The sequence below is a fragment of the Heloderma suspectum genome, chromosome 5 (genome assembly GCF_057233095.1).
Source record: "Heloderma suspectum isolate Gila_16-S chromosome 5, 16-S_ref, whole genome shotgun sequence".
Classification (NCBI taxonomy): Eukaryota; Metazoa; Chordata; class Lepidosauria; order Squamata; family Helodermatidae; genus Heloderma; species Heloderma suspectum.
In genome coordinates, this window is record NC_139462.1 from 230,605,055 (window position 1) to 230,631,546 (window position 26,492).

General features: G+C 46.2%; 2 protein-coding genes across 5 annotated transcripts in view; one reads left to right on the forward strand and one right to left on the reverse strand.

The window, feature by feature from the left end:
- Positions 1–25,211, forward strand: part of LOC146345268 (tubulin delta chain-like) — a 39,045-nt gene extending 13,834 nt beyond the window's left edge. For both annotated transcript variants that reach the window (XM_084859520.1, XM_084859519.1), the window contains 10 exons: positions 1,424–1,523; positions 4,454–4,549; positions 6,136–6,197; positions 13,773–13,910; positions 16,245–16,386; positions 17,477–17,653; positions 18,666–18,761; positions 20,088–20,163; positions 21,300–21,441; positions 23,174–25,211. In XM_084859520.1, coding sequence (XP_084715646.1) covers positions 1,429–1,523; positions 4,454–4,549; positions 6,136–6,197; positions 13,773–13,910; positions 16,245–16,386; positions 17,477–17,653; positions 18,666–18,761; positions 20,088–20,163; positions 21,300–21,441; positions 23,174–23,406 — 1,257 coding nt within the window. In that variant the 5' untranslated portion in view covers positions 1,424–1,428 and the 3' untranslated portion in view covers positions 23,407–25,211. The remainder of the gene's footprint in view (positions 1–1,423; positions 1,524–4,453; positions 4,550–6,135; positions 6,198–13,772; positions 13,911–16,244; positions 16,387–17,476; positions 17,654–18,665; positions 18,762–20,087; positions 20,164–21,299; positions 21,442–23,173) is intronic.
- KIF9 (kinesin family member 9) overlaps positions 22,710–26,492 on the reverse strand; it is a 33,164-nt gene continuing 29,381 nt past the window's right edge. For all 3 annotated transcript variants that reach the window (XM_084859515.1, XM_084859514.1, XM_084859513.1), the window contains one exon: positions 22,710–25,359. In XM_084859515.1, coding sequence (XP_084715641.1) covers positions 25,252–25,359 — 108 coding nt within the window. In that variant the 3' untranslated portion in view covers positions 22,710–25,251. The remainder of the gene's footprint in view (positions 25,360–26,492) is intronic.

Genomic DNA, 26,492 nt, shown 5'->3' on the forward strand with positions numbered 1-26,492 from the left:
GAGTTGCAGTCCAACACATCTGGAGGGCACCGGTTGGGGAAAAGCTGCCTTATCCCTCAGCTGTGAAGTGGCTGGGAAGCAGACTGCAGTTCTCATCCGTAAGGCTGCTGCTATGATCTCATCAGCCACCAGATCCAGGTGAATACCTGTTATGATGAACTCTCTCACATGGCACAATGAATCACAAAAGAAAGCTGTTTGTTGAAATGGTGTCCATTGGAATGCAAGGGGGAGACATCTTGGAGGTGAATGGGAGATGATGAAACTAAAAGCACAAAGATTACAGTTGGATCCTGTATGAGAGCAGCCCAATTGTTTTGTTATGAACAGGACCCCAACAACACTTGCCACAAAATTGATGGAAGGAAATTAAGCATTTAAGTAACTTTGTAGAAGGAGTTGATTGTTATGTATATACCAGGTGGTGCTTCCTTGTATTTCCCCCCAGAGACTGAGATGTTTCTCCAGCCTTGCAGTTTCCCCCATGTGAACAGAATAAAACTCCCATCATCCCCAGCAAGCAGAGCCAATGGTTGAGGGTGATGGGGGTTGTAGTCCAAAAACATCTGGGAACACACAGTTGGGAACCATAGCCAACCCTTCCAATGCATGAAATGGCTATGCTGACCTTCCTTAAGTCAAGAACTCTGTAAGGAACTTGCAACTCTGCAAGGAAATGTTCAGGCAATATATTTCAATCAATATATAAATATGAGCAGATCTGGCTTTCTCCCGATATGTGAGATTTGATGGATCAGACTTAATGTGTGATAATTATGTATATGACCCACAGCAGTTTCTGTGATCATAAATGCTAGATACTTTTGCAGAGATGTTTAAAGCTTCATCTTGACAAATATGAGGGCTAGAAACATGCATTCATCTATAAATGGGCATTAATATTCTGAATAATACCAGCTTCCAAACAAAATTGCCTGTTCAGTAAGAGGAGCCTCCAAATGTTAGTGTCCAGGGAGTCAATTAATTTGTTATTTGTTTGTCTATCTTATCCTCTTCTGAGTTCCTGAATTCACCACCTGAGCAGGGCTGGAGTCAAGGGTAGGCATGGTTGGGCATCTGCCAAGGGCCCACACCCCAGTAGAGGCCCACTGACAATAGCCCCCTGGAGTTGTTCCTCCCCTTCAACACTGCAGCCTGCCTCTTGCTCTGGCCCAGGCACCGGTAGTGGTGAGGAGGACCAGGAGATGCCACTGCTGACTTGCTCACTGGCTCCCTGCCTGTCAAGCAAGCAAGTGGTAACAGTGGTGGGAAAGAGGAAGAGGAGCAAAAGCAGCTGGTGACAACAGCAGTGGGATGGTAGACTCACTGAGGAAGGGGGTCCATTGAGGGTGTCCTGCCTAAGGGCCCTCCAAAACCTGGAACCAGCCCTGCACCTGAGTTTTCTGTGTGTTTCCTTTTCTAGGATCCATGTCTGTCGTTTGGTTACAGATTGGGCAATGCGGCAACCAAATCGGGCAGGAGTGGTGGCAGATCATCACCAGAACAAATAACAGACGTGACATGTAAGGTTTCTCCTCCTCATCCCAGGCCAGTTATTGATGCTGATTTAATGTTTACCTGGAAATCTAGCCAGATCAACTCCTTACAACAATCCCTCTTTGTCAAGTATCTGTACTATGAGAGAGTTGTGCAGCTCCTTCTAATGCAGCTTTGTTTGGAATTAAGCCTGCAATCCTAAACACTTTTAGGGCATAATCCTGTGCATGTTTAGACAGAAAAAAGTCCTACAGCTCCCAGCATTCCTCTGCCAGCATGTATCTGTCTGGAGAATACTGGGAGTTGTAGGACATTTTTGCACAGGATTGCACAGGATTGTGCCCTTACTAGCTAATGAGTCCCATTAAACTTAGACTTACTTCTAAGTAAACCTATATAGGATTGTGCTGTAGCAGTGCAATCCTATGCATATTTATTCATGCTGGTTGGGAATGATGGGAGTTGTAGTCCAACACATCTGGAGAGCACCAGGTTGGAGAAGGCTGCTCTAGTTAAACATGCGCGCGCATCCCCCCCCCCCCCAAGCCTGGGAAGATAGGGTGGAGGAACAAATGCAATTGATCAAAACCTTTCCTTGAAGACAGGCCTCCCTCCTTCCCTCCCCCACCAGTGTGTCAGTAGCTGAGCCAGGAGAAACAAATACAAAACTCTGGATTTAATTTCAAATTAAAAAATGTGAAGGGGTGTGTGTGTAATTTAGCATCTCCTTGCATGGAAATACCCCTGGAGCTATTCTAAGAAGGTATAGGCTTATAGAAACCAGAGACTGTAAAGAGCTGCTAAGCCACCTAACCCGTATTTGCTGGTTGTGACCATAAAAACTGTCCTTTCTTATTAAGGAAGAATTTGCTCTGATTAGAAACATCCAGAGCCATGTAGCAGGATTTCTCTGAAATAAGTTGTACTGGTTAAAATCTTTCTCCACCCCCTTTAAGTAAGAATCCAGTCTCAGCATCTCTCCAGCATCAGTTAGTGGGATCACTTCAGATACACAAGGAGCTGGCATGGTTACTGGTTAATGTCTGAGGTCAGTTCCACATGCCTTTTCTTTCTTTCTTTCTTTCTTTCTTTCTTTCTTTCTTTCTTTCTTTCTTTCTTTCTTTCCCTTAAAGCAGCCTTCCCCAACTTGCTGCTCTCCAGATGCCTTGGACTGCCAGTCAGTGGTATAGTGGTAAATTTTGAAGTGCAGGTGCTCATTGTAGCCCCATCCCAAGGAAAGTCCAAACATTCAGGCAGCTGCCTTGATCCATATCAACAAACCAGTTCTAGCAGTTTTCATCTCCACCCAGAGCAGGTCTTTGTAAAGCTATTGGGTCTTAACTGCCCATTCAAGACCAAGCCATCTCAAACTGTTTTGCATTACAACCTACGTTTCTCCCCCAGCTGCTTTAAGGATTGCAGCTAAGCTCAGAGGGGAAAGGACATTCTGAAGGATGGGTTGGCATATCCCTGCTAATCAAAAATTGCCGCGCTATATCCCTGCAAGCCCTGGCTACGCTATGCCCTTGTTCCCAGTGGAGTTGTGATGACAGTTGCCAGTCCAACACATCTGGAGGGCACCAAGTTAACCTTCAAAACAGGGATGGGGAACGAGTGGCCCTCCAGTTGCTGTTGGACTGCAATTCGCTTCATCCCTCACCGTTGGCTATGCAGGTTAGAGCTGATGGGAGCTGCAGTCCAGCAACCTCTGGAGAGCCAGAGGTTCCCCACTCCTGCTTTAAAGCCCTGAGCAACATGGGTCCAGGATACTTGAAGGAGCATCTCTTCCCACATGTTTCCCTGCAAGGTGTGTTTTTCCAGGATGGGGAGCAGCGGCTTGCTCAGGATCTCCACTGCCTTTGAAGTGTGAGGTGATGAATATGGGCGAGTTTGAACTGTGGAGGGATGGAGTTGGGGGGGTGCTTTTAAATGCTTATGCTTTTAAAACGTTTTGTATCATGTTTAACTGGAGAGGCCTGGGATTGGACCTTCTGCATGCAAAATGTGTGCCTTGCCACTGAGCAATGTTCCCTCCCGATCTTAGTAATAAATCATTTTATTTATTAATTACGTTTTTATACTGCCTAATAGCTGAAGGTCTCTGGGCAGTTCACAACAATTAAAACAATAAAATACAACACAAGATAATAATATAAAAGTTTAAAACTACAGTATAAAATAAAAACCAAAATAAAACCTTGCAGCAATGCAGAGATTTAAAATATAGTAAGGGCATGATCCTATGCATGTTTAGACAGAAAAAAGTCTTTTTCCTATCTAAATATGCATAGGATTGTGCCTTAACAGATTTAAAACAGAAACTGAAAGAATAAAATGCCTGGGAAAATAAGGCCTTCACCTGGCACCAGAAAGAGCACACTGTAGGTGCCAGGTGAGCTTCTTTGGGAAGCTCATTCCACTACTGGGGTGCCACAACAGAAAAGGCCTTCTTCACAGCCACCCACCTCACTTCCTTTGGTGGGGGCTCCTGGAGAAGGACCACTGAGGTTAATCTTAGAGTCCAGGCAGGTATATATGGGAGGAGACAATTCTTCAGGTAACCTTCAGGTATTTTAAGAGAAGTACCTAAAATATTATTTTGTGGTCTCCACCACAACCCTGAATGGTACAAAGTTCAAATATGGGATCTTACAGCAGGGTCAGATTCTTTGTGAGGAAATACACTTGTGACATTTTTGTAGTATCTGTTTTTATTGACTGCATATGCAGGAGGCAAGGAGTCCTAAAGCAGCATTAGCCCCCCAACTCACCATTGACATGTGTGGCACTCTATATAGTAGAAGAAAATAAGGGAGGCCTCTGCCCCCGATGAGCATACAATCTAGATTTTGATGGCACAGGGAAACCAACACAGGGAGGCAAGGGAAATGAAGGATAGATGTGAGTAAAGTTTCCTTGGGATGTTCCTCACAAGGCAGCCTGATGTCTCTTCTAGGTACCCCTTCTACTCACAGGATGACAAGCTGAGCGTTGTCTGTGTGGACAGTGAGTCCAAAGTGGTGCGGAGGCTACAGAAGCAAGTCAAAGGAAGGTGAGGGGCAACCGACACCACTAGGACAACCTGCCTCTTTAGAGGAAGGGCTGGACAATCATGTAATACATTTGTTTTTATTGGCCTTATAGGGCAGCCTTTCCCAACCTGGCGCCTTCCAGATGTGTTTGACCACAACTCATCGTCTGGCTGGGATTGTTGGGGGCTGTGGTCCAACACATCTAGAAAGTGCCAAGTTAGGAAAGGCTGCTGTAGACCACCCTTTGCAGGGTTCAGTGTGGAGCTGGAGAAATATCTGCTCCATGGAGACTGATAAGGATGCAAGGGGAGGATCCTCCTTCATGGAACGCTGTTGGTGTCTGCCTTGTGATACTACATGGGTAAACAGATCAGTGTGTGGGTGCGTTTTCAGTAAGGTTTGCAAATTTTAGGAAGCAAGGGAAGCTTCCATAGATCCGGGGTGGACAGAAGGTAGGTCTGGATGTACTGGTGGATCTCAGGATGATTTGCAGTTGATCAGCAATGATTTCTCACTTGCTCTTGTTATAAAAATGGCCACCAAAAATGGCTCCCCCCCACCCCCCCCCCCCCGGTTCCAAATTATGCTGCTGCAATGAAGAAAGCTTGGAGTAATCAGGAATGGATTTTGGTGTGGAAAGACTGTGAGCTCTGTTAAATTCTGGTACTCAAAACAAATCCCTTGGCTCAGAATTCTGTAGTCTTAAGTGTGTGTCCAGGCTCCAGCTGGAGGATCTTGGCAGTGGAGGTTGGTCGCTCCGATATCAGTGGGCAGTGAATCCGCTCCAGGTTTCAGTCAAAACCAGTCAGAACTCTAAAGGAGCTCTCCAAGGTGTTTCACACCTTGGATAGTTCCTTTAGAGTTCTGACTGGCTCTGACTGAAACTCGGAGTGGATTCACTGCCCCACTAATATCAGAGCCACCAGGATCCACTGGATCTTGGGGTTCTAGTAAAAACAAAGTAGACCCTGAAAGCCTGAAGTGTGCCCACCCCTGACATAGAGCACCCAACGTCCACAGAATAGCTCCCTAGAGCAGCAGGCTGTGTGCCCTGTATGGCCCTATGGGGTGAGTGGAATCTGGATAATAGGGTGAACTGTGGAGCCCTCATGGGTAGGGCCCTGAGGTATCCCTGTGACCCTGACTGTATGGCTCTATGGGATATGGGATGTGCAATTCAGTATCCTGAGAATTGCAGCTTGCTTTGATTTTAGTTTCAAATTTCCCACCCTTCTGGCTGCAGAAACAGGTCTGGAAATCTACAGGCAATGCCTGTCAAAATCTCAGAAACCAGAGTGTGGGGCAGGGGCGGGGGCGGGGGGGACAAGCAGGATTTCCAGTGGTCAAGGACTGAAGTTTCAGGATAATGTATATTTTTTCATAACCATCAAAATCAAAATAAAATAGGCACAATAAGCAATATGTGCACACTTGCTTAATTTGAATAATATGCACAGGTTGCAAAAATGTACTTTTCTTGGTGCTGTCTTTGTATATTCTCACACCATTTTTTAGTGCACAAAACCCAGAATGTAGTCTCTGACTCCTGAATTAATCACATTCCACTATTTTTTTAAATTTGTCTCTCTCCTCCCTTCTCAAAAAGGGTATTCAGAGAGTCTAATCTCATTGTGGGGAAACAAGGAAGAGGCAACAATTGGGCTTACGGTAAGAGACCTTGAGTTCCCCATGGTGGATGTGGCCCTGGGGGAGCACAATTTTGCTTTAAAATAAGGCACCTTGTTTTAAAGGGGAAAAATGGGGGCGGGTTGCTGGCAGCAATTTTGGTGGTACGGTGATGACAATTGCAGCAGCAGGGTGTGTATGGCCTCTGGTGGGTTCCATAGGGGATGTATTGGCCCCTGGACTCCAGACGTTTCCCACCCCTATCCTAAAACACACAGAAGAAAATCTGATGATTCATTTCACAGTGAAAGATAACAACATGATTTTTCATAGAATCATAGAATAGTAGGGTTGGAAGGGGCCTACAAGGCCATCGAGTCCAACCCCCCGCTCAGTGCAGGAATCCAAGTCAGAGCATCCCTGACAGATGGCTGTCCAGCCTCGTCTTGAACGCCTCCAGTGTGGGAGAGCCCGCCACCTCCCTAGGGAATTGGTTCCATTGTCATATTGCTCTAACAGTCAGGACGTTTTTCCTGATGTTCAGCTGGAATCTGGCTTCCTGTCACTTGAGCCCATTATTCCGTGTCCTGCCCTCTGGGATGATCGAGAAGAGATCCTGGCCTTCCTCTCTGTGACAACCTTTCAAGGACTTGAAGAGCGCTATCATATCTCCCCTCAGTCTTCTCTTCTCAAGGCTAAACATGCCCAGTGCTTTCAGCCTCTCTTCACTGGGCTTTGTTTCCAGTCCCCTGATCATCTTTGTTGCCCTCCTCTGAACCCTCTCCAGTTTGTCTGCATCCTTCTTAAAGTGTGGTGCCCAGAACTGGACACAGTAGTCCAGATGAGGCCTAACCAGTGCTGAGTAGAGGGGAATTAGTACTTCCCGGGATTTGGAAGCTATGCTTCTATGAATGCAGCCCAAAATAGCATTGGCCTTTTTTGCAGCCACATCACATTGTTGGCTCATATTCAGCTTGTGATAGACAACAATTCCAAGATCCTTCTCGCTTGTAGTGTTGTTGAGCCACGTATCCCCCATCTTGTAACTGTGCATTTGGTTTCTTTTTCCTAGGTGCAGAACTTGGCATTTGTCCCTATTCAATGTCATTCTGTTGTTTTCTGCCCAGTGCTCCAGTCTATCCAGATCACTTTGAACTTTGTTTCTGTCTTCCAAAGTATTAGCTATCCCGCCCAATTTTGTGTCATCTGCAAATTCGATCAGCATTCCCTGCACCTCCTCCCCCAAGTCATTCATAAAAATGTTGAAGAGCACTGGGCCCAGGACTGAGCCTGCTCGATACCTCTCCCCAGTTTGAGAAGGTCCCATTGATAAGCACTCTTTGAGTCCGATTCTGTAGCCAACTGTGGACCAACCGGATCGTTGTTTCATCTAGCCCACTTTGAGCTAGTTTGCTCATCAGGATATCATGGGGCACTTTGTCGAAAGCTTTGCTGAAGTCAAGGGATATTATGTCTACAGCGTTCCCACGGTCTACAAGGGAGGTTACTTGATCAAAAAATGAGATCAGATTCGTCTGGCAGGACTTGTTCTTGACAAATCCATGTTGGCTTTGAGTAATCACTGCATTGTTTTCAAGGTGCTTACAGGTGGATTCCTTTATCATCTGCTCCAGAATTTTCCCAGGGATTGATGTTGGACTGACTGGTCTTCCCACGTTCCTCCTTTTTGCCCTTTTTGAAGATAGGGACCACATTAGCTCTCCTCCAGTCATCTGGCACTTCCCCCGTCCTCCATGAGTTCTCAAAGAGAATAGACAGCGGTTCTGAGAGTTCTTCTGCCCGTTCCTTTTTTACTCTAGGATGCAGTTCATCTGACCCTGGAGATTTGAACTCATTCAAAGTAAGTAGGTGTTCCTTGACCATATGCCTATCGATCTCAAGCTGCAATCCTGCCCCTTCAGCCTGTACTTCGCCTTTGCCAGGGGGGTCATAGACCCTCTTTTGGGAGAAGACTGAGCCAAAGTAGGAATTGAGCACCTCTGCCTTTTCTTTGTCATCTGTTATCATTTTGCCATCCTTATTTAATAGCTGAACCACCAATTCGTTCCTCTGCCTTTAACTATGCACGTAGCTGAAGAAAGCCTTTTTGTTGTTTTTAGCATCCCTTGCTAACTTCAGCTCATTCTCAGCTTTAGCCTTCCTGACGCCATCCCTGCAATTCCGTGCTACCTGCCTGTACTCTTCCTTTGTTACTTGGCCTTCTTTCCACTTCCTATATGTGTCCTTTTTTGTTTTCAGGTCATCCCTAAGCTTTTTGTGAAACCACATTAGCTTCTTCTGTTGTTGTTGTTGTTCAGTCGTTCAGTCGTGTCCAACTCTTCGTGACCCCATGGACCATAGCACGCCAGGCCTTCCTGTCCTGCGCTCTCTCCCGGAGCGTGCTCAAGTTCATATTCATTGCATCCGTGATGCTATCTAGCCATCTCATCCTCTGCCGTCCCCTTCTCCTTTTGCCTTCAGTCTTTCCCAGCATCAGGGTCTTTTCCAGGGAGTTTTCTCTTCGCATTAGGTGGCCAAAATATTGGAGCTTCAGCTTCATTATCTGTCCTTCCAATGAGCACTCAGGGTTGATTTCCTTTAGGATGGACTGATTGGACCTCCTTGCAGTCCAGGGGACTCGTAAGAGTCTTCTCCAGCACCACAGTTCGAAAGCATCAATTCTTCGGCGCTCAGCCTTCCTTATAGTCCAGCTCTCACAGCCATACATTACTACTGGGAAAACCATAGCTTTGATTAGACGGACCTTTGTCGGCAAGGTGATGTCTCTGCTTCTTACTATGCTGTCTAGGTTGGCCATAGCTTTCCTCCCAAGGAGCAAGCATCTTTTAATTTCATGGCTACAGTCACCGTCTGCGGTGATCTTGGAGCCCAAGAAAGTAAAATCTGTCACTGCTTCCATTTCTTCCCCTTCTATATGCCAGGAAGTGATGGGGCCAGATGCCATGATCTTAGTTTTTTGAATGTTGAGTTTCAAACCAGCTTTTGCAGTCTCCTCTTTCACCCTCAACAAGAGGCTCTTTAGATCCTCTTCGTTTTCTGCCATTAGGGTGGTATCGTCTGCATATCGGAGGTTGTTGATAATTCTCCCAGCAATCTTAATTCCGACCTCTGATTCATCCAACCCGGCATTTCTCATGATGTACTCTGCATATAAGTTAAATAAGCAGGGTGACAATATGCAGCCTTGTCGTACTCCTTTCCCAATTTTGAACCACTCAGTTGTTCCATGTCTGGTTCTTACTGTTGCTTCTTGGCCCTCGTACAGGTTTCTCAGGAGACAGGTAAGGTGGTCTGGTACTCCCATCACTTTCAGAATTTGCCACAGTTTGTTGTGATCCACACAATCAAAGGCTTTAGCGTAGTCAATGAAGCAGAAATAGACGTTTTTCTGGAATTCTCTTGCTTTCTCCATGATGCAGCGAATGTTGGCGATTTGATCTCTAGTTCCTCTGCCTCTTCTAAACCCAGCTTGTACTTCCGGTAGTTCTCGGTTCGCATACTGCTGAAGCCTAGCTTGTAGGATTTTGAGCATCACCTTGCTGGCATGTGAAATGAGCGCAATTGTGCGGTAGTTTGAACACTCTTTGGCGTTGCCCTTCTTTGGAATTGGAATGTAAACTGACCTTTTCCAGTCTTGTGGCCACTGTTGAGTGTTCCAGATTTGTTGGCATATTGAATGCAGCACTTTAACAGCATCATCTTTTAGGATTTTAAATAGCTCAGCTGGAATACTGTCATCTCCGCTAGCTTTGTTGTTACTAATGCTTCCTAAGGCCCACTTGACTTCACTCTCTAGGATGTCCGGCTCAAGTTCAGTGACCGCACTATCATGGCTATCAGGGACATTCAGATCTTTCCTGTATAGTTCTTCTGTGTATTCTTGCCACCTCTTCTTAATCTCATCTGCTTCTGTTAGGTCCCTGCCTTCTTGGTCCTTTATCATGCCCGTCTTTGCACAAAACATTCCCTTGAGATCTCCAATTTTCTTGAAGAGATCTCTAGTCTTTCCCATTCTGTTGTTTTCCTCGATTTCTTTGCATTGTTCATTTAAGAAGGCCTTCTCGTCTCTCCTTGCTATTCTCTGGAACTCTGCATTCAGTTGGGTATATCTTCCCCTTTCTCCCTTGCTTTTCGCTTCCCTTCTTTCGTGAGCTACTTGTAAAGCCTCATCAGACAGCCCCTTGGCTTTCTTGCATTTCTTTTTCTTTGGGATGGATTTCGTTGCTGCCTCCTGAACAATGTTACGGACCTCCGTCCATAGTTCCTCAGGCACTCTGTCTATCAGGTCTAATCCCTGAAATCTATTCCTCACCTCCACTGTATATTCATAAGGGATATGATTTAGGTCATACCTGAACGGTTTAGTGGTTTTCCCTACGTTCTTCAATTTAAGCCGAAATTTTGCAAGAAGCAGCTCATGATCTGAGCCACAGTCAGCTCCAGGTCTTGTTTTTACTGACTGTATGGAGCTTCTCCATCTTTGGTTGCAAAGGACATAATCAATCTGATTTCGATATTGACCATCTGGTGACGTCCATGTGTAGAGTCGTCTCTTGTGCTGTTGGAAAAGAGTGTTTGCTATGATCAGCATGTTCTCTTGGCAAAACTCTGTTAGCTTTTGTCCTGCTTCATTTTGTACACCAAGGCCATGCCTGCTTGTTATCCCGGTGATTTCTTGACTTCCTACTTTAGCATTCCAATCCCCTATGATGAAGAGGACATCTTTTTTTGGTGTTAGTTCTAGAAGGTGTTGTAGGTCTTCATAGAACCGATCAAACTCAGCTTCTTCGGCCTCAGTGGTTGGGGCATAGACTTGAATTACTGTGATGTTGAATGGTTTGCCTTGGATTCGTACTGAGATCATTCTATCATTTTTAAGATTGTACCCCAGTACTGCTTTTCCCACCCTTTTGTTGACTATGAGTGCTACTCCATTTCTTCTAAGGGATTCTTGCCCACAATAGTAGATATGATGGTCACCTGAATTAAATTCGCCCATGCCTGTCCATTTGAGTTTGCTGATTCCCAAGATGTCGATGTTCAATCTTGCCATCTCATGTTTGACCACCTCCAGCTTACCTTGATTCATTGATCTGACATTCCAGGTTCCTAAACAATATTGTTCTTTACAGCATCGGATTTTCTTTTCACCACCAGACACATCCACAGCTGAGTGTCCTTTCAGCTTTGGCCCAGCCACTTCACTCTTTCTGGCGCTACTTGGAAATACCCTCTGCTCTTCCCCAGTAGCATATTGGACACCTTCCGACCTGAGGGGCTCATCTTCCGGCGTCATCTCTTTTAGCCTTGTGATACGTTCCATGGGGTTTTCTTGGCAAGAATCCTGAAGTGGGTTGCCATTTCCTTCTCCAGTGGACCACATTTTGTCAGAACTCTCTGCCATGACCTGTCTGTCTTGGGTGGCCCTGCACGGCATAGCTTATGGCTTCACTGAGTTACGCAAGCCCCTTCACCACAACAAGGCAGTGATCCATGAAGGGGCAACTTCTTCTGTTGTCTTCTACCTTTTCTTCTTGTTGGAATTGTTTGTAATTGTGCCTTGAGAATTTCCTTTTTTAAAAGCTACCACCCATCTTGGACTCCTTTTCTTGTTAGTATCACTTGCCATGGGACCTTACTGATCATTGTTCTGAGTTTATTAAAATCAGCTTTCCTAAAATCCAGGGTACGCGTTTGACTACACGTGGCTTTTGCTTGCCTTAGAACCAAGAACTCAAGTACAACATGGTCGCTTTCCCCCAGAGTTTCTGTAACTGCTACTTTATCTACTAAGTCATCTCTTTTGGTTAGGATCAAGTCAAGGATAGCCGATCCTCTAGTTCCTTCCTCTACTTTCTGTAGGAGGAAGTTATCCGCCACACAAGTCAGGAATTTCCTGGAGGGGCCATGTTTTGCAGAATTTGTCTCCCAACAAATATCGGGGAAATTGAAGTCCCCCATTACTACTACATCATGCTTCCTTGAAACACTGGCTATTTGCTTTTCAAAAGTTTCATCCTTGTCTTCTCCTTGATTGGGTGGCCGGTAGTAGACTCCGACCACCAGGTTCCTTTTATTCTTTGCTCCATTTATTTCAACCCAGATGCTCTTGATGGGGCTACCAAGCTCATCCTCCTGTATTTCTGTGCAGAGATATGTATTTTTCACATATATGTTAAACATAATAGGTTAAACAACATTGTTACTTGTTCCTTTAAGCTTGCATCATGCCTCTTCTTAGCAAATCTTTAAAAATGAAGGTGTCAGTTTTAAAAAGATCATAGTAGAATTTGATGAACCTGTAGGTCAGAGTGGGGAGAAATAAACACGATGAGGGTGGGGAGAAATAATATGCAAAGCTAAACAGCTTCTTTTGATTTGTTCAAATTCTTCCATTTTCTGAAGCACATGAAATGGTACATAATAAACTGGTTCATGTGTCACAAGTAACTATAAGTTAAACTTTCCATAGTTAGTCGTGGCTGTGCCACAGTGAGCAAGCATGCTGCCTCCCACACATTCGTCACTTCTGCTGTACACCAGGCTTTGCTAAACTGGTTACTGTCACCACATGCAAACCCAGCACATCAGAACAACCCAGAGTTTTAACACAACAATCACCCATTGTTTGTTGCTAGGTTAAAACTCTGGGTTGCTTAAGGTCACAGTAATAACCCAGGAACAGCGCTCTTCCTGTGTTGTTTAGCAAACTTGGATGTAAAGCGGAAGCGACAAGCCCAGGGAAAGCAGCATGCTTGCTTGCTCCAGCTGTAGCCTGGCAATTCATGAACTGCGGATACTTGCGAACCAGGTCAGTGAGAACTACAGACCAGAAATGGATTCCGTGTTAAAGAGAATGTTGAAATGATGTCAGGTTCTGAAATTTTCCTTGTGTCCTGTTCCATGTGCTTCTGAAAACACCTGCAGTCCAAAACACACTTATTAGGGGAGCCTTCCCCAACCTGGTGTCTCCAGACGTGCTGGACTACAACTCATGAGCTGGCCGGGGGATTCTGCAAGTTGTAGTCGACCACATCTGGAGACACCAGGTTGGGGAAGGCAATACTAGGGAGTAAGCCCCATTGAACAAAGTAGGACTTACTTCTGAGTAAACATGTATAGAGTTGTGCTGTAAATGTCTGTTCCAGCCTTCTCCAGCCTGGCACTCTCCAGATCTGCTGGACTACAACTCTCATTCTCCCCAGCCAGCATGCTGCCAGGAATCATGGGAATTGTAGGCCAACCCATCTGGAGGGAGCCCAGTCTGGGGAGGATGGCCAATTAGTCCAGCAATATGTCCCCAGCAGCCAACCAGCCAGATACCTCTGGGATGCGCACAAGCAGGGAAAGACATGGGAGGCCTTCCCGCCTCCAGCATCTGCTATTATGGGTGTCCTGTCTTTGTTGATGGCCTGTAAGACAGTTTTCTTCCATGACTGCATTCTGTTTTTTAAATAGCCATCCATGCTGGTATCCATAATTTAACTGAGGGGAAGAAGTGGTAGAGAAGAACCAAATATTGGCTGTTGGATTAGATTTGTGATCAGGCTCGGTATTCCTCCTGCTGCTGCTGTAGCTAGGCTTCTTCATTTGCAGGTTATCATGGCGTCCGTTCAGAGAGCGAGCAGAACTTGTTCAGCCGGACAGTGGAGAGCCTGCGGAAGGAGGCTGAGCGCAAGGATTCCTACTGTGGAACGGTGCTATTCCACAGCCTCAGTGGGGGGACAGGAGCTGGTGAGAACTTGCTTGGACCAAAGTACTCCCTCTTCACGCCCAGTTTTCCCCACAAAAATTGCACACATGTCTTGCTAGATGCTCATCTTCCAAGGGGATGTGAACAGACAGCTGTAAAGTGAATTGATCTGCAAGCCGAGGGCACAAGCTGAGCTCTCATTTGAAAACTGGCTCGACCAACTTTGCCAAATAGCTTGGCAATGGTTTCTAATGCACACACACACACCCCAACACCACTACCACCACCAAGAGTTTTATGGCACTTTGAAGAGCAACCACTTCATCTTGGCGTGAGTTTTCACAGGCAAGAGCCAACTTCGCTGGATGCCTCTGATAAAGACGGGCTCCTGCCCATAAAGCTTTAGCCACAATATATTGAGTAGTCGTCCAAGGGCCCCAAGATCTGTAATGGGTTTTGCTACAGCAAACTAGTGCCGTTACTCTTTTTTTGAAGTTATCCCACACCAGTGCTTACCAACACATTCCTGTATGCATCATTGTGGCACATGGGCAACCAGGAAAATAAAAGCAACTGTCTTCCCATTTTTATGACCATCCCAGGAAGTGAATCCTATCACAGGTGACCAGGCGAGTCGCTACTCTAAGCCTGGGTTTAATTACCATCTCTCTCCACCCCACCCCACCCCACCCCACCCCTGCCATCCCGATGAAGAAACAGAAACAATTGCATATTGCTCCTTTGCGAGAGCCCTGGTGATGCTTTTAATACAGATTGGTATTGAGGAGGAGGAGGAGGATGCCACCAATCCACCTCGTCCTTTACAGAATAACTTAGATCCCTGCTCCAAGGAGCCTACGATCTAAATATGAGTGGAAGGGGAAACAAAGGGAGGGGACAAAAGGAGGATGCCAGGGAAGAATAGGCTCAAATGCAGGGGCATCACACGTACGTAGGCTTGGCTTCTGCAAGAGGTGAGGATTTAAGGGTTAAGTCAGAGGCTTCCTGGGAAAGGTGGACATCAAGAGAGGATTTGAAGGAACAGAGGCAGGTGTTCTGGGAGGGAGTTCCAGGCATAAGGGAGGAGCTGTGACAGGGAGCAGGAAACCTCTGGATGATTGAGGGTGGCAGAGGTGGGGGTGCGGGGGGCAGGCAGTGATCACAGGCAGGGATATATAGGGTCTTCAGCTCCTTTGCAGAACTGCAGTTCCAAGTTCCAGGGAATCCTTGCTGATAAAAGAAGTCTAAAACTAGTTTAAACTTGTAATGTAGACCCCACTCTCTCCTTACAGCCGTTTGTGTCCCCACAAGGTGGCACCCTGAGCTTGGGAAGCAAAGGGCAGCTGTCCAGCTCTGCTCCACTGCTCAGCACAAGTCCATGTAGCTCCTATTCTCAGAAAACAGACTCGAGCCATTGAGTTGCTGCAGCACCTTCTGCTGAGTTGTGCCCTGCCTGGAACCAAAGAGCCCTTCTCCCTCTTCCCTGCCTCCCCCCTCCAAAGCTCTCACTGAATTGCCAGCCTCCTTGGACTCTGGCCACCTCTGCTTTTTTTGGTGGCTGGGGATGCCACATTTCCTCCCCCCTTTCTGATTGGAGTCCCCTCTTTTTGAGAAGTCACACTGGCCCTCCTGCTGCTTCAGCATCTGGGATGCAGTAAATGTGAGATAATTGGGGGGGGGGCACTAGAGTATTTATAAGCAGTTTATAATGACCAGTGCCAATTTGCAAAACAAAACAATATATTTCGGTTGCAGAATTTGAGTTGTTCTGATTGCAGAATTTTCATTTGTTTGCTCATGTGACAAATTTCAGTCTTGCCTTTCCATCTGTTAAGGGCCACACAGGCAGCTCATAACAAAAGACAATTAAAGCACATTTAATAATCAGTTACAGCAGATAGCCACCAAAACAACACATTAATGAAAGAGCAACAGAGCAGATGAGCAGAACATCAGCAGCAATAAAAAGCAAAGAGGAATCCTTTGCCTTCGAGATTATGCACTCACCAAGAGAGCAGCATCTTGACCCAGGCTCTAAAAGTAAGCTGAGGAGAGGCCAGACGAGCCTCCCAGGATGAGAGTGCCAAAGTCTGGGTGCAGCCACCAAAAAGGCCTTGTTACCTTTTATAATTTCTGTAGCAATCTTCAGCTTCCTCCTTTATCCTAACAACTATCTTTTGACGTAGAGGTTAGTCTGAGAGATAGCAAACCCCTGTAGCTTTACAGTTAAGAAGGGATTTGAATCTGAGTTTTCCACAGTTGTAACCCCCTGGAGTCTAGCTACTGCAGAACACGCCATGGAGCTCTTGCCAAGGCACCATTTTTCCTGGCATGAAGTGACAGTGACAAGTGGGTGTTTGGCTCTTCTCCCCTAGGCCTGAGCTCCCGGTTGTGTGAAGCCATCCGAGAAGAGTACCCACTCAGTCATATCCTGTCTGTCTCTGTGGCCCCTCACCAAGCTGGCGAGAGTCCTCTTCAGCACTACAACTCCTTGCTGTGCCTTTCTTGGCTCCAGAGGTGAATAAAGAAAGGTGTATCCTATAAGGCTTGGAAGACCAATCCAGAAAAGTAAAGACGTTCCACCATGGTTTGTTCGCTTCCCCTTTCTCCCCAAATGTGTGTCTCTTCTTAAACTGAGCTCACGGGGAAGACTAAGGCCTCCCAGACATATTTCAAATCAGCCAAGGAAGTTTATCAAGGCATAACTGGGTTTTTTGCCTGCCCAAGTACTGTACTCACTTTCAGTAACTTCCAGGGAGAGCATCATATATGAGTGGACAACTCCAAGGAAATGTCTGTGCTGAATGGCTTTTATGGAATGGGAGGAGAAAGCGGGTAGGGGTATTCTGGCAGGCACCCTTTAGTGAACGGTTAAGGAACAGGAAAGCCTTTATTATTTATTTCATTTATATCCTGCCTTTCCACCAAGTAATGGTGCTTGAGTTTATGTTCGTAGGAGGCGAATAGGCAAACTGAGTAAGATAAGGAAGGAGGGGAAGAAATTCATAAACCCGGTGCCTATTAATTTTATTTGTGAGACATTTACATGTTTGTTTACCTTGTGACAAGGAGCAGCCTCCCGTTTTGTTGTAAACTCAGACTCTTGTAGCTCTGTTCAGAGCAGAGGCCCTGCTCCCTTATTTTCAGGAAGTCAGAGGGCCTCCTCGGTGGTGGCCTTGCAGTTCTGAAGGACTCGGCACAGGGCTTCATAGGCCACCTCACAAAGTAGCTTTCAGCCGTAACTCAGGGTTGGGCAACCAGTGGCCCTCCAGACATTTTGGCCTACAAGTCTCACAGTCCTTGACCATTGGCTATACTAGCTAAGGCTGATGGGAGTTGTTGGCCAAAACATCTGGAGAACCGCATCCCTGCCTAGGGTGAAAAGCTCCTTCTCTAGACTTGATGGGGCTTTGGAAGTGTTTTGCTATTTCTGTCTGTTTACCATATTGATTTGTGTAATGTTTTATCCTGTCTTTTATTGTTTTTTGTGTATGTGTGTTTATGAACACAACTCTAAGCTTTGCAACAGACAAGACAGTTAACGAATTTTAGATTTTAAATAAGCAGCATAATAGAAATACCTTTGGCTTGCTTTGCCTCTACCCAGGTATGCAGATGGCATCCTTCTGTTTCACAATGATGAGGTCTTGAAGCGGGCAGCAATGCTGCAGGGAAAAGACCTGCCTGAAGCTTCAGGCCAGGTCTCCCTTTTGGCTATGAACATGTACATCGCTTCCTGCCTGGCTGGGCTTCTCCATCCGCTCAAGATATTCACAACGCAAAGGTGAGCCTGAGACTAATCCTTGAAACAGGTGCTTGCTTCTGCTGTCCTCTTGGGCAGTCTGCAATTACTGGCAACTTCAGTGCATGCTTTGAAGCCTAATTCTCACTAGGCTTATACATACTGAAAACTGGTTTTTAAACCTTGCTCATAGAAAACTAGCATGTCAGGGAGAAGGCTAGCTTAGGACCCTCCTTCCTAATGCACTAGGTTTCTACGTGCAAGGAATTCTCCTGTATTTGGCAGCATTCTGACATGCGAGTCCCCACCTGTGCTCTGAAGTGGTACAGCCAAGCCACAGTCTATACCACTTCTGTGAGAATTAGACTGTGAGAAGCCTGGGAAAAGGGTGAAGAAAGAAGCTGGGGAGGGATAAGAGCTTAAGGTGGTGTGGTGTATGTGGTTCTCCCCCCATCCCTATTTTATTCTCACAGCAACCCTGTGGGGTTGGTCAGGCTCAGAGATACTGACTGATCTGAGGTCGTTCACTCAGTGAGCTTCACAGTTGAGTGTGAATTTGGAAGCTGGTTTCCCCTGTCCTACTTGCTGGTGGTGGTGGTAAGTGGGCTGAAAGCAGAATGAATTCTTCATTCAACAGCATTCTTGGAAAAAGCAGAGAATGGAGCTTCTCCACCCCCAGCAGTAAGCTCAGAAAAGCTGGCCCTTTTCCTGTCAATGCATAGCAAGCAGTTAGCAGACCAGCCCCAGTAATCTTCTAAGCATAGAAACGAAGCTGCCTTATGCCTTGGTCCAGCTAGCCCAGTATTGTTGACACTGACCTGCAGCAGCTCTCTAGGGTTTCCGGCAGGATTCCTTTTTTGTCCTACCTGGAGGTGCTGAGGATTGAACCTGGGACCTTCCGCACGCAAAGCATGTTCTCTACCACTGAGGTATGGACCATCCCCAAGCATCTGGGACCCTCTACCAGTGGGCCATTCTCAGATAGAAGCTTGACAGGCTAGGGCATCTTCTGTTGTGTACACCTGCTGCCAAGGCCGTGTTCCTTGTCTTGCAGTGGGATCAGCCTGGGGACGGAACCCTGGGAGCTCCTGCGATCTGTCTGCCCCATGCCCAGTCTCAAATTCCTGCACACGGCTCAAGCCAGCACAAGGTAGGAGCAGCAATTCTCTAGGAGCAAAGTTAACCAGCAAGGGGTGTGTCTGTGTGTGTGTTCCTTTAGCCTCCTACCATTTTCAGCCTGCAGAGGAATTCTACCATCTCTTAAGCTGGACTCTTAGTCTGCCTCACTGGGCCCATCGTGCAATCGCTGCCAGACATGATCCTGATGAGTCTCTCCAAGTATAATCAGCCAAAAGAAATACAGCTCAGGCTGGCTTTGTTGACTACCTGCAGGGACCTCTGGGCTGGTCGCTCCCCAACAGGGCAAAACCTCAGGACCAGTTTGGGGATGAAGAAGCTGAGATGGGGGCAGTGCCATTGCAACTGAAGGAAGAAGGAGTTTCTAGCTCCTGATGTAGGCAGGAAATGCATCGGGAAGTGCAGAAGAAACCTCTGAGGCCGGGCTTTGCTGGGCAGGCGTGTCTTGGCTAGCTTGAAGGGAGCTGGTGGTGAGACTCAGAAGCAAGTAAAAGAGGGCTTATGCATGCACTTCATCCCAATTAAGAAGATATTGGCAAAAGTCTGCCTAATTGTTGGGCGAGAAATGGCAGCATTCTCCTCACATGAGATGTTTGCCTTAGTTTCTGCCATTAGCAAATGTCTAGTAATTTTAACATGTTAGATTTTGAGAGAAATCAGTTGTCTTGTGTTTCATTGCAAAATGAGCTGTTTTAGATTGATGGGCAGTATCCTGTATTGTGGCTGCACCTCCGCTGTTCCTGTTGCGCCAGCAGGATCCATGGCCAGCACTTCCAAAGCAATCCCAGAAACAAGTGGAAGAGCTCATTTCTGCAACAGGACAGTTCAGCAGAACCCCCTTCTGTGAGCTCTGCTGACCTGCCCCATTCCAGAAACTAGTGTTTTCACTCATTTCCATTTGCTTAAGGATCTGCTAGCTTCCCACTGGGCTAACGGTGGGTTCTATTAGCACGTGGGCGGCCTCGGATTCTGCCCAACGTGTTTTGATTTACGCAAAGAGATGTTAAAAGTTCCACTTTGGCTGCAAGCCAATGGGCTCCTGCAGGGCAGTAGACCCCTGCTCTTTATCTCCATGGGGCACCTGCTTCTACGGATTCTTTTAAAAAATGTAGGTAGCTATTGGCCAGTCCACAAGCTCTCGGTCATGAGATTGCAGCTCATGACTTGGCTTCCTAGCCAGTCACAACAGCCACGAAAGCTGGTGTTGGAGGGAACAAGGAGGAGTTCTGGCCTTCCCTACTAAAAGTTTAGGGAGGCCTGCTGAGGACCTCCGAGCTGAGGTTTGCCAGTAGTGTGGGATTACCTTTGGGATGATGTGGGTTTGCTTTTCCTTCCCCAGGGGAACTGTGTTTTGGGATAGCTTGGCATCTTCGGTGGTGCAGCCGTTGCCTCGTGAGTCCCCTGCTGGAATCACTGTATCCTTTTGCTGCAATAAATCCATCTTCCCTTGGGTCTCTGTGGGGCAAGCAACTGGAGCGCTCTGCTTCTGAGCCAGCGCTGTGGGGCAGGTAAGAGAGAGGCAGTGTAGCTCAGTGCACTTGGTTCCTGGGCTCAGTCCTAAGAGGTAACTGATACAAATCTGGAAGTAGTGAACCCTTGGGATTCCATCCTAAGGTCTGTCTATAACACCAAAACTGTGAAACAGACACCTGAAGCTTGGCATGCATACTAAGGGGATCCCAGGGCAAAATAAAAAATGCAGTTATTTTGTGTTTTTCGTGCATAAATTAATTTTAATTTATTTAAATGTCTCCATGTGATTGAAGCATGACGTAAAATCTTCAGCCCTTAAACTTCCTCAACCAGCACACAGCTTTACAATCCATACAATTTGAAACCAGGGGAAATTAGTAGGCTGAGGGACAGTTATATGTCTGCCATCTCCCTGCTGCTGTGGGGCAGCCCCCCCCCTAGGAGAATGGAGTGGACAGACCCTTTCCCTTAGGGGGCTATAGCGGTGCCCCATGGCTGGGGCCATGCCTAAGAGTGCCAGTGGACATGGCTTTACTCAGATGGGGCGGGCACAATGCGTCTGACTCTGACAGCTGTGTAGGTTTACTTGAAGGCTTTGCTGTATCAAACTAAGGAGCTGTTCCAGGCCATGCAAAATTGGACCCATCTGCTAGAGAAAAATATTGAGAACAAATATACAAAGCAAAATCCTAAAGACAAGGGAAGCTAGGACAATAAAGGGCAGCAGTGAAGGGGAAGCCACAATCTCACTTGCAGGTTGATCCTTAGCTAAAGTCTCCAAGATGTTCCTCAATCCGTTCCATTTGGCTAATGCTGCCTTTGCCAACCTGGCACCCTCCAGATATTTTCGACTACAGATCCCATCATTCCTAATTATTAGCCATAGTGGCTGGGGCTGATTGGGGTTTAGAGTTCCAAAACAACTGAAGGGTGGGCTAATGAATTCCCCACTTCCTCAAGAATACCCAGTGGATTCAAGTTCTGCATTTGGCATTTCTGGAGAAGGGAGAGTGTGGGGTGGGAAAGAAAGGCTCTCCCGTCTTTTCTGTGCCTCTGTCCTTAGCAGGCTTGCTGGCAGCATCACAGCACAGCTCTGCTCGCTGTGGCCCGCGGCACCCAGGAGGATGCATTTCTCCTGAATCACAGTTTGGTGCTGAGGAAGCTGAAGCAGGCTTACCGCTGTGTGCCGTGGAATCCCTTCTCCACCACGTACTGGACAGGTCAGTCTGACCAGCCTACATTCTTAATTCGTCATAGGATAATGTCTAATGCAGGAGTGCAGAACCTCAGGCTAAATAGGGCTCACCTGGGCAAACTGTAATATTGAGGGCCAGAGTGAACTTAAAAGATTTCATTTATCAATGAGCAAAAAGTATTTTGCAAGGTGTAAACATGGAGGAAGGAATCCTATAGGGATAGTTGACTGCTACCGAACTTGGAGGCGGCCGCCTATCCAATGCAGGGTGGGCAGAGCACGGAGGGGATCTTCTCCCCGCTCCAGCTGCCCTGCATTACTGGAGCAGTTCAGAGTAGGGGAAGGGGGGCAAATGATGCTTCAGCCATCCCCTCCCTGCCCCCAGAAATGCCACGTTTCCTCCTGCTCTGCGCTGCTCTTCTGAGCGTGGAACCCAAGACAATCCATGCCGCCTATGAGGCGGCTATTTTCTGGGAACCAAAAAATCCTATGACCATCTAGCCGCCGTCTAGTGGCCATAGGATTGTGCCCTAAATCATATATAGAGATGTCTAGAAAATTTATGTACTTAGGTCTGATTAGTAATGAGTAAGAAATAACTTTGCCAAAGACGTATCAAAATTAATTGTATCTAATTTGAAAGGTATATGTTTGAGTTTTTGTGTGTGTGTTTTGCTCATAAAAGATTCTTTCTTTTAGAAGTCAAGATTGTGAACTTAGGTTTATGAAACAGCAATTAGTATTGACATACTGGCAGTGAAGTAGTATTTTAGAAACAGTATAAATATGTCTGATTTCTAAATGTTCTTTGATATGAAAGCTCCTGGCCTGTGATACTGCCAGACAACCCTATAGAGAAGTCTTGATAAGCAAAATGGACCTAGCAATGCTGTCTTTTGTAACAGCAAGAAATACTTAGGAAATATAGCGTTAATAGCTTTTAAGTACTTTACTATTTGTATTTTAATTGGGAATGTATGGTTGTATCAATAAAAGAAAGAAACTGATCAATTTAAAAGAAATTGTATCAATAAAAGAAAGAAATAGATTTAAAGATCTCTGTACTATACCTGGATTGCAACCCACCAAAGAATCTTAGATGTACACCTTGTTTAGAAGTGTTTTAACCTTCTATAGGGAGTAAACAAGCAGCTAAAAGCTCCCAAAGTTCTGAACTATAGACAAATAGCTCAAAATCAAACCATAACAAGTGGCCTTTAGGAGGGTTTTTTTGCCTGGGTTCTTGGAGGCACTTTTTATCCCCGCAAGTGACCAAGTATGTGGCTGTTTTTTAAAACACACACTTTATTTTAACCTTTTTCATAGCAATGAATAAAAACAACAGGGTAGGTGAGTACAGACACCTTTAAGCATGACAAGACTTACAGTTTAAGTGCTTTTCATCAAGTCCTTTTAGGATAAGATACAGTTGTACTGGCAAGTCCATGTTTCAAAGGGTGGGCATGTTCAGCCCTACAGATCCCTTTGTAGTGTACCATGTGCCGTTGGCAGATGGAATATAATCTGTCAGTGTTGGCACAAGTGGGTGCTAAATCTTATAAAAGTTGTCTGACTTTGTTTGACTGTAGGTATGTGGCTATCTGAAGTCTAGCAAATAGGGAACAATGCTCGAGTTAGCATCTGAGATGCTTTTCTCAACTACCCATCCCGCTGTCCTATCCACTGCATGCGTTGCTTCTGAACAGGCACACACACTTCTCAGTTGAGACCATTCACCCTCTTGGCCTTTCCTGCAGACCCTGCCAGTCTTGCGACCCCAGGCCTCCAGAACCACACTCTGACCGTTTGCGCTAACCACAGCAGCTCAGCCGACTTCCTGCAGAGGGTGGAGCAGCGGGCACAAGCCATGTACAAGAGCAACGCCTTCCTGCACTGGTACTGGAGGCACGGCTGCGAGGAAGGGGATTTTGGGCAGGCCTTTGAGACACTCCACTCTGTTGTGGAGAATTACAGGCACCTTGGGGCCTGACACACGTGGACTTGGCATCTCCGGAGTAGCACCTTGTAACACTCTTGGAAGGGCCATCTCCAAGGAAATACTGCGTGGATCTTGTCATGAGTGGGCAACACACATGCTGGACATGGCAACTGCTTGGTCAGATCTGGCACGCTGTAGTCACAACGGCCACCACCAGAGGCCTAAGCGAAGCAGATGAGCAGTATGTGTAGCAACGAGATTTGCAGCAGACCCTTTGGGAGGGGTGGAGGCTGGGCCTACCATCCCCTGCTGCCTCTTCTTGAAGTAGCCCTCCAAGCTGCTGACCCTGGTTTCCAGGCCTGTAGCGCATGAATTATTTGGGATCAAATTCTACTGGCTTCCAATCCCTTGAATGCCCGTTAAAGAAGAACGCCACTCTACGTCTAGCAGTTGTTCTCTTCAACAGATGCAGCCCATCCTCTCACAGAACTGCAGTGATAGAAACCTCTGTGCCTGCCTATCCTCTCTGCCAGCTTCCCGATCAGGGGTGGGCGACCTGTGGCCCTCCAGACGTTGGTGGCCTACAATTCCGAACAGCCCCAGCCAGAGGTCAAGGATGATAGGAGCTGCAATCCAACAACATCTGGAGGGCTGCCAGTTCCCCAGCTCTGTCTTAGGGGCAAAGGGGCAACACCCTTCAAGGCCAGCTGCTGGCAGTGCTAATCAAGAGGAAGGTCTCTCTTCTGCAGCCCTGCGAACAGCCCTAGGCAGTGTCAGGTCATCCATCCTCTAAGCGACTTCCCCAAAGCAGCCTGACCAGTTCATACTGTTGAAAGTGAGCTGTTATAATTAAGCTCTGAAGGCCTGTGTCCATTTTTATACTCTTTCCTTGAAACACTGACATGCTGGCTGCTCTCCACCTCCCCCCTGCAGCAGCTAGAAGAAAATTCCTTTGTCAAAACTGCACAAGCACCCCCAGTGGAGGGATACATTCCAAATTTTTTTTTTCCACATGTATTCCTCTGGAGAAGGGAAAACAATTACAAAGAAATTGACCCCACAGCTGGGAACTGTGGGAATGGTACCCTTGCACCTCTCTTCCCCAGCCAGCACCCTTAAGGGCTCCAATAAGCATGCTGAGGTCTGCCCCCAGACAGAGGAGGTGGGATGGAGGCAGCACCCATCCAGACTTCAAGGCAAGTTACCTCTCTGTGTGATCAATTTAACAGCAAGGCGGGAAAGGCCGCCAGCTTCACTGCAGAACAATCATCCGTTTGTTGCCACCATGCCCTGCATTTGTTAGGTGTTTTTTTTAAAAAAAAGATCAGCCCCTTCTCATCAGGCCATCCAGGATTCATTGCATTGTCTGGGACAGCAACCACACAACAAAGCAAATCTTAGCAAATCTTTTTAGCTTTTTGGGAGAAGAATCAGTTTGGTCAGTGATAGGGGAATCTGCAGCCCTCCAGATACTGTTGGACTACTACAACCCGCATCAACACCAGTCAGTGGGTCCAATAAGGGATGATGGAAATCGTAATCCAACAATATCTGGAGGGCCACAGGTTCCCCATTCCTAAATTAGGCCTTTTCCTCCTACGCAATATAAATTAGCTTTTTTTCCAGCTGAACTTCAGAGCACAAAGTCTTCTTCCTTCAGTTTCAGTGGTCTGAGTGTTATTTTACTCACCAATCTCTCTTAATACCTTCTGGTGAAATGAGGTTTATATCAGAGTGTTTTTAATATAATAATACTTAACACTCCCCAGAGATTTATTATGCTACCTATCCTGAAAATAAATGTACTTTGACTTGTACTTTGCCTTGTACTTTGAAGTCTGTTTGTTTAGTTCCAGTTGTATAAAAGAAAATGAGACAAAAATCATTCTGGCTCTGCTACACGATGTCAAGGACAGATGGGGGTTTGTTCTTCACTGCAGCTTGGACAGATCCGGGTTTCTTCCTCATTTGCTCAAGGGCCGTCATGGCTCGAGAGTACTTGTGCTTTTAAATGAAAAGGGAGAACCGGCTGTTATTCCTGTGGCTTGCGCTCTTCAAGAAGCACAAACACACTTCAGGAGGCATAAAGTGTTGCAGGTACCCATGCCTCTAGGCGTGTCCCCTCCAGGCTTCTTTCTTGTTATGGGGGTGGGGTTGGGGAGAACACCCAATGAAAATAAGGCCTTGAAACAACAGCACTGCAAAACCTTACCTTCCAGAGCTGGCTTTTCAGAATTCTAAAATGATTAGTTCAAGCCTCCAAGCCCTCATGGTTGTAGAGGGGAAACAAAATCTAAAATGTTCTGGGGTTTCTACTGAGAGCTTAAGAGCTGAGAGTCATTTTTGGTGGGTCATTCAGTAATCAAGATTCTCACTCTACACTGTTGCTGCTCCTAGTTCTTCCTGTCACTTTTGATTCCCAACCTTTCCCAATCCCTAACTGTGAGGTATGTCTTAAAAACAAGTCTTCTGCAATTGGGCTAAACCAATAGATTAAAGATGTGTGAACTTTGAAGCTTCACAGAACTATTCCATCATCTTTATGGTCTTTTCAGCACCAGACCTTTTTATTCACGCAGGCCCTTGAACAGCTAGCATTTTAAACCAACACAGTCTGGGCTGTCACTGTGGAAGCTGTGTTCTATTTTGTAAATTGAATTGCTAATTGATTGTATTTTCCTCTATCAGAAAGGTTATTTTTTATGAAGCATTGTGTCTTTTGATGTTTAACTATTATATTGTATTTTAATATTGTGTTCTATTTCTTGTTTTATTAGCCACCCAGGGAATTTGTGTTGATAGGCAGCCATATAAATCTAATAGTAATAATTCCACCAAGCAAAATTAGTATTCAGGGTACAGCAGCAGAGAATAAACTCTTGTGAGTTAATTTCAGAGTTCAGTCTGGCTTATTTCTGCAGGCAGAATGGATGGCATGGCTGTCCATTCATTTGCAAATAACTTGCATTTGGCAGAATAACTGCACTTTTCATTATTAAATAATTGCACAATTATTATTTGTAGGAGTTATGCACTTCGTTTATTGTTGTGCTAGCAAAGCATTTGTCACATTGATGGGCCACATTCTGGGTGAATGAGAGGAGAGGCCCTTGCCATCCTAGGCTGCGACAGTGGAG